At 40.7% G+C, this 19,541-nt stretch overlaps 2 protein-coding genes across 6 annotated transcripts; both read left to right on the forward strand.

The window, feature by feature from the left end:
* Nucleotides 1-1,324: 1,324 nt before the first annotated feature.
* On the forward strand, nucleotides 1,325-9,592 carry LOC117728722 (adhesion G-protein coupled receptor G5-like). 3 transcript variants are annotated; one of them, XM_034529521.1, is made up of 15 exons: nucleotides 1,325-1,416; nucleotides 1,520-1,632; nucleotides 1,916-1,979; nucleotides 2,068-2,143; nucleotides 2,382-2,523; nucleotides 3,526-3,648; nucleotides 5,101-5,217; nucleotides 5,321-5,366; nucleotides 5,542-5,636; nucleotides 6,207-6,328; nucleotides 6,625-6,893; nucleotides 7,475-7,571; nucleotides 7,843-7,972; nucleotides 9,079-9,235; nucleotides 9,382-9,592. In XM_034529521.1, the coding sequence occupies exons 3-15, from the start codon at nucleotides 1,916-1,918 to the stop codon at nucleotides 9,474-9,476; spliced, it is 1,533 nt and encodes a 510-aa protein (XP_034385412.1). In that variant the 5' UTR covers nucleotides 1,325-1,416; nucleotides 1,520-1,632; the 3' UTR covers nucleotides 9,477-9,592. The 3 variants fall into 3 exon arrangements, with proteins under 3 accessions (XP_034385412.1, XP_034385414.1, XP_034385415.1); XM_034529523.1 differs by lacking the exon at nucleotides 9,382-9,592 and having other exon boundaries at nucleotides 7,843-8,039; nucleotides 9,079-9,207; XM_034529524.1 differs by lacking the exons at nucleotides 1,325-1,416; nucleotides 2,068-2,143 and having other exon boundaries at nucleotides 1,579-1,632.
* A 7,348-nt stretch (nucleotides 9,593-16,940) lies between these two features.
* LOC117725994 (adhesion G-protein coupled receptor G2-like) lies at nucleotides 16,941-18,620 on the forward strand. 3 transcript variants are annotated; one of them, XM_034525971.1, is made up of 3 exons: nucleotides 16,941-16,997; nucleotides 17,523-17,913; nucleotides 18,014-18,620. In XM_034525971.1, exons 1-2 carry the CDS (start codon nucleotides 16,963-16,965, stop codon nucleotides 17,908-17,910), a joined length of 423 nt encoding a protein of 140 aa, XP_034381862.1. In that variant the 5' UTR covers nucleotides 16,941-16,962; the 3' UTR covers nucleotides 17,911-17,913; nucleotides 18,014-18,620. The 3 variants fall into 3 exon arrangements, with proteins under 3 accessions (XP_034381862.1, XP_034381842.1, XP_034381853.1); XM_034525951.1 differs by having other exon boundaries at nucleotides 17,523-17,851; nucleotides 17,981-18,620; XM_034525962.1 differs by having other exon boundaries at nucleotides 17,523-17,851.
* Nucleotides 18,621-19,541: the final 921 nt, after the last annotated feature.

The following is a 19,541-nucleotide window of genomic DNA, read 5'->3' on the forward strand; positions in this document are numbered from 1 at the left end:
TTTTTTAGAAAAGTGAACGTCAGCGGACTGTTGATACATGTGTGGAACCGGTGTGCAACGTGATCTGTCATGCTCCGTCTTGTTTCGTTCTACTCTGTTCTGTTTTGTTCTGATCAAGTCTAGTCTTCTGTTTTGGCCACCTGGTAGGAAGGCCACCTGCATGCCAAACCAGTAAACCTGCTGATGGATAAAGCATAATGTGTAATACACACACACACACACACACACACATATGGAAGACATGCACAGCCCCGTAAACACATACGGGTCTGGACGAGAACCAAACAGGTGGCCTGAGGTTATATGATGAGAAAACCAGCTCCTAACACCAACCACCATCACTTCCTCATCAAATGAAATGTTCCTGACAGCGATGGAGCTCCAAAGTCTTCGATATAAATAATCACATGAATACATTGTGGGAAACACACAAGTGGAACAAATGAACTGTGAAATAATAATCAGCTTATTTCACAATAACGTCACCTTTTATTTAATCGTGTCAATGATAGTGTCAAAGACATTTTGACTCAACTAACTAGCTGCTGCTGTAGTTAAACACGCACAAACAAACACACACACACACAGACATGGAAATTAATCTTTCACAAACCACACGTGGCTGATTTAGAAAAGCTTTAGCATGGTTGTTGCTGGAGCTAACAGGAGCTAACAGGCTACATTTGGTAGCACTTCCTTCCAGGCTTTCAGGAAAAGAGGCCGGTGGCACTGATTGGCTGGAGGGTGGCGGTGACAACACCACTGTCATGAGAGGTGAGATAAAAAATAACATGTATCATTATGTAAACATTTGATAGTAATGAATTGAATATTAATGGTAGATGATCAATAATTGTTCATTCATTTATATATATTTATTTATTTATTTTTAACACAAATGAATCATATGATTATTTATTTAATCATTTCTTTTTGATTTATTACATTTTCAATATATCATTTTGGGATTTCTCTTGGTGCAAATAAAGTTAATGCATCGTTTTGGGTTGTGTTTATTTCTTCATGTGCTCCGTTATATAAAAGAGATAAAAAAAAGTATGGCAGTGAGAGCATGACTTGCAAAACAGATGCAGGTTTTCATTTGAAATGCAAACTTCTTGATCAGGCTGCCAGGAAAGACTACATTCAAATATGTGTTCCAGTTAGACATGTTTTGCAATTCACAACGTATCCAAATTGCAGAATGTAAGGCTTTTTTCCCCCAACTCTCGAGGCCTCGTTTCTCTTGTTTCTTGATGTGCTACTCCCCCCTTCTGGCGAGAGGAGTGACATGCAACCATAAACCAAGTGAAGTGCCAATCAACTGCAACGTTCACGATAAAGCAGCTTCTAAACAATTCTACGAGTTGGTGCTTCAAGTGCAGTGTTCAATGCCCATGTTCACAGGCTACAGAAGTGAGCGAGACAATCCGTATTTTTACCTTTCTGACTGCTACTTCCTCTTTTTTATTTCAATATGTCATTTACATGTTGTGTTTTTTCTCCACTTCCCATGAAGCTCTATAACTTCAGCAGGTTTCCTCACTTGCATTTGTGCTGTTGTCACAGCAGCTGTACGCTGCGTCTTCAGAAAAAAAATCATATGTACACAGACTCAGCGACATATAAAAGGTAGGCTTTGTTTCGATTCTCATATTGATGCTGATATTAGGACAAAGGAATATCTGTCGGTTGCTTAACTGTATGGAAATAAATGTAAACATACTTGTTGTAGTACCAGTTAAGATCAATGGTTGTGGTGGAAGAGTGTTTTTGTACTTCCCTCTGTGTCTGTGTGTAAGGCTTGAATACATGATATCAGAGAAGTTAAAGGTCATGTTTATTTATTTACCAGGCATTTATGGCAGGGATTTTTTTCTTATTTTTTCTAAATGAATTATCTTCCCTTCACAAGATGGAGTGGTGGCTACTCTGTTGGCTGGCCCTCTTCACTCGTGCTAATCCCAATAGAAAAAACGGTGAGATGCTACATTACGAGGTTTTTTTAATTCAATATGCTATTTTTGTATATCTTGAATATCAATACACCATTATTTTACTCTACAGATTTTTCGCAAACCACAAAATGTATGAAGGAAGTCAACGAAATTTTAAAAAATGGAAACGACAACGACGCTATTGAGTAAACATTTTCATTGTGTATGAAAGAATGCGTGTTGTGATTTTTGTTATGGGAGCATCTGTGTTTGTTTTAGTATTTCACCAGATACGTATACGTGGGTGTAAGAACCAAGGCAATGTGAAGCATTTGCCAAGGGTTTGGGTTAAGGCAACAGAATGAATTATTATATTGGTTTCAGGAAAAGAGTTGTAAATCAGAATGATGTACATGTTTGTAATTTCTTGTCCTTGTCCACAAGAGCCCTGAAGACCCTAGAAAAGACTCTAGAGGAAACGAATGTGTCCATGACTACAGACATGTCCCAGAGCCGTTTTGTGGTCCTCCTGCACAAACCCAATGGCCCCTCCAAAAGCTTTGACATTCATGCTAGTGGGAACAAGGTAAGGATGCAAGTAGCATGGCCCTATCGATGGCAATGTCCAGACTGACTGAAATATCTCCACAGCTCCTTGATGCCATGACATTTTGTCCAGACATGCACGCTTCCCAGATGAGGAACTCGAGTGAGTCTGCTGACCCCCTGATCTTTTCTCTAGCACCACCATCAAGTTGAAATGTTGGGCTTTTAGTTAAATATGCAGGCGCCAACCTCCGGTTCTGAAAAATGAATCCAATCCTTAAGTGCCTTAAACCTCCATTATTTCTGATAGCCAGCGGGGGGCGACTGCTCTGATTGTATAGACGTCAATGAGAAAATGACTCCACTTCTCTCTTGATTTATTTCCCTCAGAAAGCATTGTTTATGGTCTCAATCTCTAGTTTCAAGTCTTCTTCAATACAGCATGATGTTCATTTAGTAAATAATGTTCCATTGAGTCACACAGACCATAAAGCAGGGTATGCTTTAGGGCGGGGCTACAAGGTGATTGACAGGTTCGCTACCACAACATTTTAATTGTAACCTTAAAACAAAAGAACTGTTGTCCAGCATTGGTGATACTTAAAGCTCCACCCTCTCGTGTCACTACTGGCTGTAAACAAGCAAGATGGCAACGGCCAGATAACAAGATGGCGGCGGCCACGATGCAGAATGCAAACCAGTAGTCTACGCTGGTCGAGATCTATTGAAAACGTTTGCAATCAGCATTAAGTTGCCCATCCAAAAGAAAGACATCATCTCACGCAGTGTGCTTTTTTTCATGATAATTACAAGATCCCTCAAAAGCTCTCTGCGTCGACCGCTCCAAAGCAAGGTCAGGGGTCAGTGTCAGCTTTAGAAACCCAGATTGGTAGTGAGCATGTCTGCTGTGTTGAGCCAGCATTGTTGGACAATTGTAACTCTGTCTCTGCTTGTATCAATGTATCTGTGGGAGTTGCATTGTTCTGTTACAACTATTGACATGGAGGGTTTCCCTGTTTTTGTTTCTATGCCTCTGATGTAGGTAAAAGAAGGCAGTGCTTTCACCAACAGCAGCGTGAGGGTCCAAGTGCCGAGAGAGTTGGTCACAAACGACACCATTGTGTTCTCCATGATTACCTGGCCTGAAGCAAGGAGGGGCAATTTAGTAAGACAATCTGAGGACATATTCATTTTGCATTTTATTTACATTCTGAACTTAAATTAAAGGGCCACTCCTGGTGTTTGCACATTTTAGCCCACATGAGATGATTGGTTTAATGAATAAAGTGCAGGGTAACACTTTTTAAGTGAAAACCAAGGGACCCAAATTATCGATACTCCCTTGGTTCAACTTTAACCAGCAGTTTGTGCCATATATGTGAGTGCATGAACATGTCATGCACGTCCGTCATCGTTTTCATGCTCATATTAAGAAATGGTTGATTACTGGGTTTTTATTAGGATTTATTAAGAAGCAGCAGCCTGATCTCTTGTGTAAGCTAGATAACACACACAGTGTACAAACTCAAGTTATTGACTAAAATGTCATCATAACAAATAGCAATAATGGCTTCAAGTATTGTAATACTAGACTTGAGGTTGTAAAGAAATACAAAATGTTTTGCTGCATTCGAGGCAGCCATTGGTACTCAGGTATATATTGTTGTGAACATGTCCTTGTCTTCTTTAAAAAAAAGAAATCAACATTCAAATTCTAACTTTAATTTACTGCAAGGCCGTTTTTGTGGTTAAAGAAAAATAAATCCACCCGTTAGCACAGTTTTTAGGAATACGTTTCGCTGCCGTTGCGAGCTCCTCCTACGAGGCTGCGTGATTCAGGAAGTGGAGTGTGTGTGCCTCAAGGAGGGATGAACAAGGTCTGGGATCAGTTGACATAAAGAGGAACATTTGATGCAACGTAGCAAAACTTCCTTCATAGCCGCCATGTGTTATATTAAATGACTGAATGTGTTGGAATGACATCATACCTTCTTCTCCAACAGACCCCCAGCAACTCATTTTAACCCCAGAAGGACAAACTGTGTCACGTTAAGTGAGATGTATTTGTATTTGTTCATTCTGATAACATGACCGGCCTTGTTGTATTTCAATAATCTAATTCTATCAAATAGTGCTACGCTAGTAAAGCTACTACAACAGCATTACGTCACGGATCTGGAAACATTTGCATAAGCCGTTTTTCAAAGGCCGTGTCTACAAACACATTGTCGTGTGCACTGGGGTTTGACTTTCAAAAAGGTCTGTTTAACACGCTGGCAGGAATCCTACACAAAAGAGGAAGAGATGTGCATTGCTGACAAAATACAATATTCTCAAAGGCAATTTGACAGCAAATCACACGAGGGTAATGAACGGCCGTCACTTTTCTTTTCTTTTAAGGAGAAGTAGTTGCTCTCTTGCTATTCACCATTGCTCTGTGCCGTAACACCATAATTGGTTTTAGTAAGCATTTATGAAGCAAAGTGGGTCCACCGATAGATATTACGAAGCAGTAAGAGGATCACAGGGTGGTCTTTTTTTCCCTTCATACGGATCCCAATACACACAATAATAGTCGTGCATAAACTAACTGCCTGACTGTATGTTGCCCATGTAGACAACGGGAGGGGCAGGTGTGTTATATGAGAGCAAACTGTTTGGCCTGAGTGTGCAGGGCAAGAAGGTTTCCTCACTTCAGGAGTCCGTCAACATCACAGTGACTTTTCCTGCAAACGTAACTACATCTTCCTTCCATTTGTATCTATTGCCCAACAAAAAGTAAAAGACACAAACCATGTAAACCCTGATGTGAAACCCAGTATATTGTTGTGTCACAGGAGACCCAAAACCCCATATGTGTGTTCTTCAACTTCTCGACAAAGAGTGAGTACAAATAAATGAGCTTTTGTGTGTGTGTGTGCGTGTGTGTGTGTGTGTGGATTATGAGTTGGATTCAATGTGACCGGTTAGCTTGATGTTATCACGACGAGTCAGGATTATTTGCATAATGGATCTGTCGCTGTGTGCTTGTTGTTTGTCTTTTCTTTTTCATCACCAGAATATAGCAGCGATGGCTGCAAAACAAAGTGGGAGGTTGGTGAGAGCAGCCTCACCTGCTGCTGCCATCACCTCACATACTTCAGCGTGCTCCTGGTAGGCTTGACCTCCTCCGCCTCACAAGGTAGTATTTGCAGAGAGACAGGACCCAACCGAGTTAACTGAGACGTGCGTGTTCACAGCACATTAGTGAACGGCCATGGCGCCCGTTAAAGACGCGTGCCGCTGGAGGAAACCCCGCATGTTAGTGGACAGCCTGCACCTGAACCTTCACACCCCCGGAGAGTCATTCCTGATGCTCAAAAGTAAAAAAAAATAAAAAAACTCGACACATCCAGGTTTGATTAAAAATGGCAAGAGCATATTATATATATCAAACTATTATCAGCAAAGTGTCCTGCTGTATTGACGTATTTTCTTTAAATAATCAGTTATTAGATTATTATCACTGATATATGAACACACAGTGATGAAATAACACGAGGGGCCGTTCATAAAGCTGGTGAGAATGGAGGTCATTTACATTGCGTGCGTATGAGTACTTTAATTTATCCCAGTGCGTCATCATTCATAAAACTGTCATGCTGTATGAAAATCCTTATCTTCTCTATCAAATCAATGTAATGAAGTGGAAAAGACAAAATGTCCCATGCCTCCTCTCCTCAGGTGTCTCCTTCTTCCACCGTCTCAGCCAAAGACCAGGAGATTCTGTCATACATCACTCTGATTGGCTGCAGTCTGTCTCTTTTTGCCCTGGTCATCACCGTTCTGCTCTTCATCACGAATAGGTCATTTGTTCTTCCCAGATCTACCTTCAATCCATCCTCTCACATATTTTTGAGAACGGCACCATCCTTCTGTCCTTGCTTCCTTTCACTTGCTCTCTTCCTCCTCCCTTGTTTGACTTTTGTCTTAACGCATCTCTCCATGTGTTGCCTGATTTGTTTCCTCTTTCTGTTCTTCCTTCTATTGGTTTAAAATGCAACGTGCTTTCCCTTTGCTATGGTCACATTCAGTCTCTCCTTTAGTGAAATCTGCACATGATGTTACGCTCACCGCGGATCGATTCTCCTCTGTCTGACAGAAAGGTCAGAGAAGATGTCTCCATGAAGGTTCACATCAACCTGGCCATCGCCCTGATCCTTCTCAACCTGCACTTCCTCCCCAGCCAGTGGGTGGCAGCACAGTCCCCCACTGGGCTTTGCCTCTACCTGGCCCTCTCTCTTCACTACTCCCTGCTGGCCACCTTCACCTGGATGGCCCTGGAGGGGTTCCACCTCTACCTTCTCCTCGTCCGAGTCTTCAACATCTACGTCAGGAGATACCTGCTCAAGCTCAGCGTGATGGGATGGGGTGAGTGGATATATATATATATAGTCCAAAAGAAATATCAAAATGTACTCAAAGTATCAAAAGTAAAGGTATTCATTATGCAGAATGGCCTATTTCAGAATATTTAAAGAACATTATATAGAGACATCGATATATTACAAAAATATATAAATATATATATGTATCTTTTTAAAATATTATATATATACATATACATATATATATGTATCTTTTTAAAATATTATATATATATGTATCTTTTTAAAATATTATAAAGAACAGTATATATATATATATATATATAGATCTTTTTTGTTAACTAACCATTTACAATCCATCAAGTCTTATCTTTATCCTGTGTTTATAACTGTGTTTGTTGACTTTGTTTTGCACCATGAATCTGATTCTGCAAAGTTAAAAGTTAGGAGTTAAAAGTAGAATACTTGCCTCTCTAATGTGGTGCAGTAGAAGAATAGAGTATCATGGAATGGAAACACTCAAGTAAAGTACAAGGACCTCAAGATTGCACTCGAGTCCAGTACTCATTAATTATGGGTTCTTAGTTACTGTCCTCGCTGCCTGGATTCCTCCTTGTGTTTCAGGGGCCCCTGCAGTCATCGTGTCCCTGGTGGCCGCCATCGACAGACACTCGTATGGACGCGTCCTCCTGGACTCGTCTGTCCCCAACAGCACCGAAGTGTAAGGGAGAGGCAGCTGGAAATACATTTCCAAGCATGTACAATCTAGACTAATGATTAACTATTTATTAGGTGTTTCTTTGCATGTGCGTTGGCCATCCTGTGTATTTGAATGTATTTGGCAAATGGTGCACAAAACCGCATTCACAGCAACAACTGCTATTATAAATGAAAAGGAAGGAATATCTGGGGTGCATATTTACATACTGAATTAACATTTCTTTTTTCATCACATGAGATGACATCCTTATCCATACTATGTCTCTTTGCAGATGCTACATAGTCAACCCCACGGTGAAGATGGTGACCACGGTGGGAGTGTTTGGCCTGGTGTTCGTCTTCAACATGATCATGCTGGTGGTGGCAGTCAGACGCATCGTGGCTCTCTCCCCGAGCGGAGAGGTTCGAGTCCGTCTGCCCTCTCTGCATTCTGCCATTGTTGTCTTTAACAACAAAATGGATCTTCAGAGTATGGAGATGCTCTTCCTACTTTAGCTGTCAAAATACAACATGAAGCCAAAACCAACAAGAAGGGATCCTGCTAGCGAGTATTGTCCATGTATATTTATATCTATATATCTATATGGATACATCTATCTATATATCTATAGGGATCCTGCTAGCGAGTATTGTCCATGTATATTTATATCTATATATCTATATGGATACATCTATCTATATATCTATAGGGATCCTGCTAGCGAGTATTGTCCGTGTATATCTATATCTATATATCTATATGGATACATCTATATATATATATATATATATATATATATATATATATATATATATATATATGCATATATATATATATTTTAATATATATTTATATATATATATCTATATATAAATATATATAGATATATAGATATATGTAGATATATATCTAGATATATATGTATATCTAGATATAGATATAGATATACATAGATATATTTATATATATATATCTATATATAAATATATATAGATATATGTATATATATATACAGATATAGATATATATATCTATATATAGATATAGATATATATATATATATATATATATATATATATATAGATATATCTATATATATAAATATATATTAAAATATATATATGTTTATATATTTATAGAGCTCCACTGTCGTCCGACGGGTTGGAAAGTATCGACTGATAGACTTACGCGTTGTTTGTTTTGGTCTTTTTATGGGATTTGTTGACAGGAAGGAAATGGAGAACATCATCGGTTTTATTCTTTATCGTTTATTCATCAAATTGATTAATACTTATTCTCGCAAGTGAACTGCGACGTCTCGTGGAAAGCACTCAAAGTGGTGATGACGTAATAGGACACCTGAGAGCAAAGCATTCCAATGAACTGAAGATAAGTCTGCCTGCGTTCAGGGCGAGTTATCTACCCTGCTGTCGTTGTCAGGATAGCAGGCAGCATACATGTCCCGCTCTGGTGGTTTATGAATGTCTATGACCTGCTGATGTGTCATTTGACACAATGCCTTTTGCAGTTTGGGCAGAGCGACCGTAACAGAGGCAAGCGGGGCGCCTGCACCCTGCTGGGAGTCACCACCCTGCTCGGCTTGTCCTGGGGCCTGGTCTTCTTCTCGTTTGGCTCCCTCACCACTCCGGGCCTCTACCTCTTCTGCATCCTGAACCCGCTGCAAGGTCTGCAGCGGGCATTAACACAAGCAAAATCAATACAATAAAACTAACAGGGTCATGCCACAGCTAGAATGTTGATTTAGCAGTATTTGCATGATTTGCATGATGCTGCAGTCTCTAACAGTTCTTTTGTCACTCCTTTGACTCAGGTTTCTTCATCTTCTTGTGGTTTGTGATGTCATGGAGAAAGACCGGAAACTCAACGACTAACAAGAGTAGTGTAACAACCAGCACCAACAGCTGAGCCTCACCCCAACACACCGATATATGTTCAATTCAATTCAATTCAGTTTATTTTGTAGAGCCCAACATCACACATTACAAACCCCCCTCAGAGGGCTTTGCAATCTGTACACATACGACTTCCCTGACCTTTGACCTCACATCGGATCAGGAAAAACTCCCCAAAAATAACCTTTCACGGGGAAAAAAGAAACCGAGGAGGATCCCTCTCCCCGGATGGACAGAAGCAATAGATGTCATGTGTACAGATGAACAGCGTTACAGAGTTACAACACATTCAATGAAAATGACAGAAATCTATGAATAATTAGTAGGCATGGACCATGATCCAGACCGCCACAATCCATAAAACAGAAGGAGGAAGAGAGGGTGTAGGGATGTGTGTGTGTGTGTGTGTGTGTGTGTGTGTGTGTGTGTGTGTGTGTGTGTGTGTGTGTGTGTGTGTGTGTGTGTGTGTGTGTGTGTGTTGGGGAACATGTATGAGGAAACACTACTGTTGCATTATCCTTTCTGTTTTCCATAGAGAAGCAAGCTAACTCCAGCAGGTGACTCTCATATTAAATGTAAAGCATCATTAACTCACAGTGAGAGTGATATGTTGGTAGTGTTGTCATTCCGTGGTGTTGAAATAAAAACATTGTGGTGAAGGGTTTATCTATATGGAGCAGTAGATCTGTTATGTGGATGCCAGTCATCACCATCCTTAAAGGGATAGTACGGATTTTATTTAAGGGCACGTATGAGGTACTTTTCCATAGTCAGTGTATAACCTACATTAATTAGATGGTGGTTATGAGAGACAGAGAGTAAAGCACTGCTGTGGACGGGGTCAGCAGCAAAATGTATTTTAGCCATCCCAAAACAAAAAATATCAGTTTAAGTGTACGCTACATTTAGAATACGTTCACTACTTTTCCGGAGTTGCTGGTCTACCGCTTACCCTCCAATAGGTTAGTTAGTTTTATTTGTTTTGATTTTGTGTTTTTATGGGCGACCATCTTGGTAAAACACTAACTATGGACCTCATACTTCAAAAGATCCAAACAATCCCTTTAAGGCACATTCCAATGCAGTGCAGATACGATGGTTATACTGTTTAACTTTTTTCTATTTAGGGGGGCAGTGTGACACACGGGTCTTTACCGTCTCACTCCTTTTAGTGAAAGTTTTCCAGAATGTCTTTTCTGGTAGAGAAGAGGGAGCATCAAGGACTGCTCTGCATCGGGGATACACGTACTCCAGATCTGATCTGGGTCTATTCCATATTGTATGTTGGCATATTAAACCTGGTTCATGTTTGTAATGCGGTTGTAGTGCATCATGTGTTGTTCTACCTTTTATTAAATCACCTGGACCCTTTACAGTCTTCAGTGGTTATTACCGTACGTGATGGCACATCCCTGTTGACGGACCTGCTTTCCTGCGGCAGTGGAATTTAGACTGTGACATCAGTTCCCAACATACAAACAGGAAACAAACCATTTATTGCTCTGATAAAAAAACATATATTTGCGTGAAGTGAATACATCCAGGCAGACCGAACACAAGCGCCTTTGTGTTGTGATTGAAGCTCCTGATCGTGAGATAACCCGACCAGATCAGTGCTGCTCCGGTTCCTCCTGTTCACTTCAGGAGAAAGAGGAGGACGACTCTGCGACCGCGGCGAGATGATGTATGTATGTGTTGCAATAGAACAGTCATTCTGGGGATTCGTTTTAAAGCTACAGAAATCTCGGCGACGGACTTCTAATGTAGGTGGAACTGTATGACAGATTGTCCTCTATTTGGCCAACAATATAAACCACAGTCTTGTCGAATTGTCCACTCTTTTAATTTAAATGTCTTTGAGTTTTGAATTTGAGATTCTTGTTGTGCCCCCCAGTCCAGTCGTGGAATGGACTGGACTGGTATGGGAGGGCGATATGTGTCATTCATTGCAGTAATGAGTTCAAATCCTTTCTGAATTGAACTATATTCAAGTTAAAATCAAGTGCAGTTCTTTGATTAAAGGGGCGATCTGCTTCACCATTGTGGGAATCTGGAGGGTAAGTTTATATTTGTGGGTATTTGAGGGCGTTTACGTGCAGCACTGCTTTGTTTTGCTTCCATTCTGTCTGCCCGTATGGTAACACTTTATAATAACCATCATTAACAAGGAGTATATTATTAGTACATTTTAGTTAGGAATTATCATCAATAATGTTGACAATTATTGTTATCATTAGTTTGGGTAATATTAAATGGTTATATCGTATCAAAGCTGATAAGAGACGATATTAATTACATTCTGATTACATGTTATATATTATAATGAGTATTTCTTAATGATCACCAAATGATTTGTTGACCGGTAAAACATGTTTAAACAGTACATGGAAAGATGAACCATAAACCAATTAGCATTGAAAAAGTATAGCTATCTGTCCAAATAATGTTGCTAGATGCTTTACATGTATGTATTGACCATTTAACAACAACATTTTTGAATTTTCAGCTGCAACTTTAGCCATCCAAATAATGTGTATCTAACAATGATTAACCATTAACAAAGTGTTACAAGTCTCTTTTATAAAATGTTGATGTTCATAGAAGTTTTACAAGCGATTTCTTAAAAGGTTTAAAAATCATTTTCTAATAATTTACAACTGTTACAATGTGGCCAACAATAATTCATTTATAAAATAATTGTAATTTCGTTGTTTGTTAACAGTAATATATTAATATAAATGAACTATAAATGTACCATTCATGAATGATGGTTATCATAAAGTGTTATTCTGCTTTTTATTCCTTCCATCAGACACATATTCAGAGGAAGTGCGATGGTCCCCTTGCTGCTGTTACTGCTGCTCCCTGAAGCGCTGGCTGACCAGGGTATGGATTTTATCCTCCATTTGGTATTTCATGGACCAATGACGGAGTAATGCTTCAGTTCGAGTTATGTGTGTCTCTTTTTGCTCTTTATTTTGGACTTATCACAGCCTTAAAAGAGCGAAGTGTACCGGAAGATAAAAACGTGTTGAAACGAGTGTTGAAAGTCAAGGGATTGCTCAAAGGGGTCTAATAAAATGCCACTGTAGCTCAACGTCTTTGAATCTCTTCTGGGAAAAGGCCATTTTTCTTTCTTGTACATTAAATGTAAATATATGTGTTTTTTCTAATAATAATATTTCCATTCGTTGAAACGTCTACAAAACCATTGAAAAAAATAAGGACAATAAGTCTGTTTTCCGTGTCCTTGTTACTGAATATGTGTGAGACACAGTGAGTGGTTCCTCATCTCCTGTCTCGCTGTGTTCAGTTTGTCTCAACATCTCAGAGAGCAGCATCGCCATCAAACTTCAGATTACTTTGACTAACATGGAGGCTGTTTCCATCGTTGATACGCGGTCTGGTAAGGATTGCTGGGTAGAGGGTATTCCCTGCATCTTTCTGTGCTCCTCCATCAAAAAGTTGGACTTTGAAGAAGGATCGTTTTTCTGCTGGACGGTTAGCAGGCGCGACGAAGGAGCGCCGCAGCTTGTGATCACCATAGAACAACGTGAGTACGCTGAATCTTACACTCTGACTCAAAGAGGAGCTGGGCCTGATTCATATCCATCCCCGTTGGCCCTGTCTCCACAAAAACAGCCCGATTATATATCTGCACATTAAGTCTGATTCCTCTCTCACTTGGCAGGTTACAATTGCATGCTAATTCTATGCATGAACTCCGCCATCCTGCCGCTGATTTCTTCCCTGAACGACAGCTCTGACCTGAGGAACATCAGTAAACTCCTCTACTTAAGGGACAAGTGTCCAGGGCTCTTCAGCGAAGACTTGAATGTCAAGTCCGCCTTCATACGGTCAGTGTCAGACCAGGAGGCCGCTATGGTCCAGACTGGGTTATCTCAACAGTCATTGATGGTTCCCAGAGGATGAATAGAGAATGTGAATTATTTTTTTTATTTTTTTTAAAAACATTACCCTATGAGTTTACAGTCTTGCTGTCAGAAATCATCAAGCAAAAAGCTTAACAAATGTAGCAGTGTCAGTGGTGGTATTATCCTAAACATGTTTCTCAACAATTAGAACATATGATTTGTACAGCTAGTAGCAGTAGAGTGGTGGATGCTGTCGTTCCCGTTTCCACAGGTTTGGCTTTAATCTGCAGCTTAAAGATCTTTCAAAGCTATTCATACGACAGTATTGCTGGTTTCACAACAGCCCGGCCATCAGATCAGCTGACCAAGCAATAAACAGATTGCGATCGCATGGCCGTCTCCTCTCCTCTCCTCCATGACGACAGGCCTTGATGAATTTCCGGGTTAATGCGAGGGTGATGGGGGAAAGCCAGGGTTTCTCTGAGAAATTGCACGTGCAGCTTAAGAACACATCTGTTTGAGGTCCGTTGTCTTTCTGCAGCACGGAGAGACAGATAATCCATAACATCATGAAGACGACCAAGCTCGACAATGGCGGTTCCATGAACTACAACCTGAAGGACTTGTCTCTGCACGTGGTCAACGTCAGTGAGGCTGACTTCGCCTCCGCCGGCTCCAGGATCCAGATGAAAGCCCCGCAGGTACGTGAGGCGCGGTGGTGTCGCGGTGCACAGAATGGTGCTCCACATTTATTCAAAGTGTTCTGCAAAATACCAAAATGGGACTTTAGGTACACATTCGCTCCACAGTGCTTAATGCCTCTTACAGAGATGCTCAAGCTCTCCCTCATTCAACACTGATCTACTCTGCTCATGTAGCAACACTGACACCTGCTGGCAATGCACTGGCACTGGTGTTACATACTTGGTTATGTCAGGAGTTTGGGCAGAGCCCAGCTAGAGCTCACCTTGTCGACCAAGATTAACCTTGATGACCACGAGCCGCCCTCTGTAACCTCACCTCCTTCTCTCCACGGGCAGCTGCTGCCTGAGCAGGAGCCGTTCATCCCTGATGTTTGGCTGCCTGTCGATGCCCTGAAGAGCATCCCTCAGGAGAGAAGGGTTGTTGGTTTGGTCAGCTACACACACAGCAATCAGTTCCAAGTATGTCCTTCTTCCTATTTACTCCTGCATTGTCCACACACATTATATATTCACTATTTAAATAATTATTGTTATTTAAATTGTCATTTAGTTTAGACGGGAGGAAATCACATCATTGGTTCTCAGGATAGAGCTACTGGACAAACATTCCTTTCATGATCTGAGGACGCCCATCAAGATGACTTTCCGAGAAGTTCAACCCACACATTTGGATGTAAGTCTGTCGGCGCCTGCTTTCATGTTTTTAGCATCGATCTGTTTCCATTGATAGTCAGTGCTGGACGCTACTCAGATTGTACGGATGTAAGGAGTGGACAAACGTTGGGCTGGACGTCTATAATATTGACTTGACGCTATTTTGATGATTGCATGTGGGAAGCCATGTTTTCATGCTTTAGTATTTCAAGAGCTCTGTTTTCTTTTGTATTTTCACAGAATGGCTCCTGGTTACAGTGTCACTATTTTGATGATAATGGTAGGTTGTAGTTTCTTGTTTACATCAAGCGAAACAGCAAAACAATATTAATAATACGAATAATAACAATTCATTGTAATAATATTGAAAACATATTCATGTATAAATATAATATATAAATAATAACATCAATAATAATAATAATTATTATTGTTGTTATGCCTTAGCATCTATTTTAACTGCTTAAAGTCTTGTGTCTTTTTTTGTGTTTCAGACTACAAAAACAATTTAGCGCACACACACACACTTTTTATTTATTTTTTCATGCAATGATAAGTGATGTAAGGTGGAATGTTTATTGTTCATGTTGCACTAAATGTGAAAGAATTATTATTTCTGCATGAAAAGCTTAACGTGTAAATCTGCCCATTTTTACAGAATCAGGTTTTATGGCAGCAGACTTTGGCCGGACGGAATTAACCAAGTTATCGTGTTCATGTTTCCAGATTTAAAGTGGGAAACAGGTGGATGCGAGACCACTGTCAATGAAACAGAAATCACTTGCAACTGTAACCATTCAACACCCTTTGCCGTCCTATTGGTGAGAAGACAGATTTGACCCACTTTCTCCTCATGATACATTAAGTTAGTCAACCCTTCATTCATTCGGCTCCACGCTGAAACCAAAGCACAGCAGACGACAGTCATCTGTGAGCCTCTTTATTTAGTACTGTACCGCTCCCTGACTTGTCCCCAGACGTTTGATAAAAGTCAACCTGTTAATCGGAAATAATATTCACCGGCCCATATTTTTCTGCAGATGAGAGAACCAATTTCAGGGGTCCACTGGCAAATCCTGTCCTCCATCAGTTACATTGGCTGCGGCCTGTCAGCGTTCTTCACCGCGTTGTCCCTCGTAATATTTGTCTTCAGTCGGTAGGTCCACGTGCATGTTGCTCAGCAGGTGTCCGAGGGCCTGCCAGTGACTCGTTCTCCTCCCATCTCTTCCTCAGAAACCAGAGAATGGATTTCTCCATCTCCATCCACGTATCTCTGAGCGGGGCCTTGTTCCTGCTCAATACCACCTTCCTGCTGAGCGAGTGGGGGGCCACGGTGGAGCCCGCCTGGGTGTGTGTGTTTGTCGCGGCCGCCATGCATTACTCCCTGCTCAGCTGTTTCACCTGGATGGCCATAGAGGCCCTTCACCTCTATCTGCTGCTGATAAAGGTGGTCCACACCTACTTCAAACACTACCTGGTCAAACTGTCCCTCGCTGGATGGGGTGAGTGCTGCAAGAGCGCCGACACTGCGTTTTACTAACGACGCCAGTTTTACTCAGCAGAAGCTTCTCCACATCTCATTTCCTTTTCCAGATGTTTAGCCGATGAACTTCAGAAGGATGTGGCTCAGCATAGAGAGCCAAACGTGCAGGACATGTCCCTGAAACACACCCTTGAAGGTGTCGACCGCTAGAGGGCGCTTCAAATGCAAATATTAAATAAATAAAATGAGCCAAGCGCAACACAAATCAGACTATTTATCAGAAATAGTTTATCAAATCAATAAAAGAACTCGGAGGTCGTGTTTCATGGCGAAGTTCAGATTCGTTCCAATCCCGTGCCGGGCCCTGGGTTTGTCCAAACATCACCAAACGCCAAACCATATGTTGAATTAATCTGCTTGAAACACGACCGTTGGAACTTTGAGTGTGCAAACACTGAACGGCTCGTGACGATGATCATCTCACTGCTCCTTTGGACAGAAGTAAGAGCATCCAAAGAGACTTTGCTCAGACCAAAACACGCTCTCCGGCTGTTGAGCTGCCTCCTTCATGTGTGTTTTTGTTTGTTTGCCATCAAACTGCGTGCGCACAAAAAGGCCATCAGGAGCAGATTGTGCCTTTAAACACAGCTTCCACCCCAACGCATGAATTAGCACCGCGTTAAGCCTTGGCGTGTGTTTGTGTGATTCTCAGGGATCCCTGGCATCATCGTGGCGGTCTCTTTGGGAGTGAAGGACTTTAAACTGTTTTATGGACTCACACAAATGAGCGTGGCTGATACCAACCAAACCAACGCCATGTAAGTGATTACTACCTGCTGCTGGCAAGCTGACGGAAATAATACATTCCAACTATAATAACTTATAGTAAATCGCTTTGGACAAAAGCGTCAGCTAAATGAAATGTAATGTATAACAATCCAAACCCGTCCCAAAATGAAGAATATCCACAATCCATAATTTGTGCACTTTGTATGCTCACGCCGTGTTTGCTCATTTGTGTTACAGGGTTTTTGTCCTTTCCTTTGTCATTTTCACACGTCGTTTATCACATGTGTGCTAATTTCTATATGCATGTTTATGGACTCGATTGTGCTGCATGACAAACACATCATAATCATCTCCTGTATATCACATAGAAAACATAATCGATCAACAACTGTACGAACACAGACTAGTCATAAATAGTATCAAAGACTGTTTTCAATTTCATGAAAAAAAAGAAGAATTGTAGCATTTCAGATCACGTTATTTTATTTGTTCATATGCACTGTACTGCATCATCAGTGAAACTATATTCTGAAGGTCCACCGTCTGTCCCACAGCTGCTGGATCACGGATGACTCCTTCTTCTACTCCTTGAACCTGGTGTATTTCACCCTCATATTCATCTTCAACACTGGCATACTGATAGCGGTGGCCTCGAACATCTGCAAGATGAAGCAGGTGTTCAGGAGCAGCTCGAGGCCCGGCGCAGGGGCCGAGGGAGCGACCCAGGGGGACCCCATGAAGTTCGGCGAGAGCTGCAGGAGCAGCCTCACCGTGATGGGTCTCACCTGCCTGATGGGGATCACCTGGGGCCTGGCATTCCTGGGCTCAGGATACGTCAACTACACCATCCTCTACCTCTTCTGCATCCTCAACTCCACACAAGGTCTGCTGCCCGTTCTGCTCCTCTCTGTTCAAATGTTCTTCCACCTGATACCGTGTTGACAGGTGTGTCCTCGCCAGATATCTTCTCTTGTACCTCTACTCATGGTGTTAATGCGTCTCTTTGTCCAAGGTTTCTTTATTTTCCTGTGGATCTGTCTGACAGCCAAGAAGCAGAGGACAAGAGACATGGAGGAGACACTGACTTCCACCGCTGTGAAGACTTCAGGAGTCAAATATGATTAGACTGCTGTCGATCCAAGGCCCGGTCCCAATCTTCTCACTCACGGACTCTCGGACTTTGTCCGTGAGGGTTTAATTCTGTCCCGTGGTCAAATCATCGATCATGGTTGAGGGCTCAGTCGCAGACATTTTGAGCCCCTTGTAGACTTTTGCATGAGGAATTGCCCCAATTCATAGCAATCAAACATGTGGTAACCAGTGGAAGCATAAGAAAAGAAAAAAAGGTAAACAAAGAAGACAGCACATGGACAGCCTGGACAAAGATGGGACATGAAAACACATGAACTCATAGATTTTAAATCACACAACTTTATTCATCAAACCATTTTGTTTTTCATGTTGTCATTGAAGCTGAGTAAAAATATTTGACAAATAACTCAGTTCTTGAGCCTGGGAGACGTTCAAATCAAGAAATAAAAAGTATGAAATAAATAGCCAGAATTGTACATAACATAACTTTTGATGTAAACATTTTTTTCTGTAACTCCCTCACATAAACATACTGATTTAAATAAAGCTTTTTTTCTTAATGTGTTTCTGAATAAAATCTAAATACATCAGAATAGAGAAGCGGTCGCATTTTGAAATTTGCGAGTGGTTTACAGTCCTCAAAATCATTATGTATTGCTTTGAATTGTTTAGAAAAACTTATTAAAGCCTTTATTTAATTCAATTCAATTTATTTTGTACAAATTACAAATTAGTAGCCCCACACACAAGTAGCAATGGGGCAATATGGTACTACACGCTCCTTAAGATATGATGCTGCAGTAGGTGAGGAGAAGAATTTTAAATGTGATTCTTGATTTTACAGGGAGCCAGTGCAGAGCAGCTAATACAGGAGTCATGTGATCTCTTTTCTTAGTTTTTTTGATTACACGAGCTGCAGCATTCTGGATCAACTGGAGGGATTTAAAAGACTTACTTATTATATATATTGCAAGACATTGATTTGTCAATGTGTGGTGCGCTATTTGGCCATGTTTCATCACAAGTTTGAATATTAGGAAATGATGAATATCATTATTTCTTTTTAGCTGACTTTGCCTTTTTCTCAACAACTGAACAGTAAAATCTCATGGAAATAACCAGACATAGCAGAGGTTCTCATGGACAACACACCAGTGTCATTTGTATATACACCTTTAAGGATCTGCTTAAAAAAATTTAAAAATATTGGGAAAATATAATTTTCTCTTTTTAGCTGACTTTGCCTTTTGATTTACTCAAACTGTACAGTAAACTCTCATGGAAATAACCAGACATTGCAGAGGTCCTCGTGAACAACAATCCAGTGTCTTTTTTTTTTTTTTTTAAAGGATCTGCTTTAAATAAAGTTCCAATATTGTGAAATTATGAATATCATTATTTCTTGTTACCTAACTTTGTCTTCAGTTTTCTCAAAGACTGTACAGTAAAATATCATGTAAATAGACATGGACATAGCAGGC

This window comes from Cyclopterus lumpus, chromosome 3 (genome assembly GCF_009769545.1).
Source record: "Cyclopterus lumpus isolate fCycLum1 chromosome 3, fCycLum1.pri, whole genome shotgun sequence".
In the NCBI taxonomy this organism is placed as follows: domain Eukaryota; kingdom Metazoa; phylum Chordata; class Actinopteri; order Perciformes; family Cyclopteridae; genus Cyclopterus; species Cyclopterus lumpus.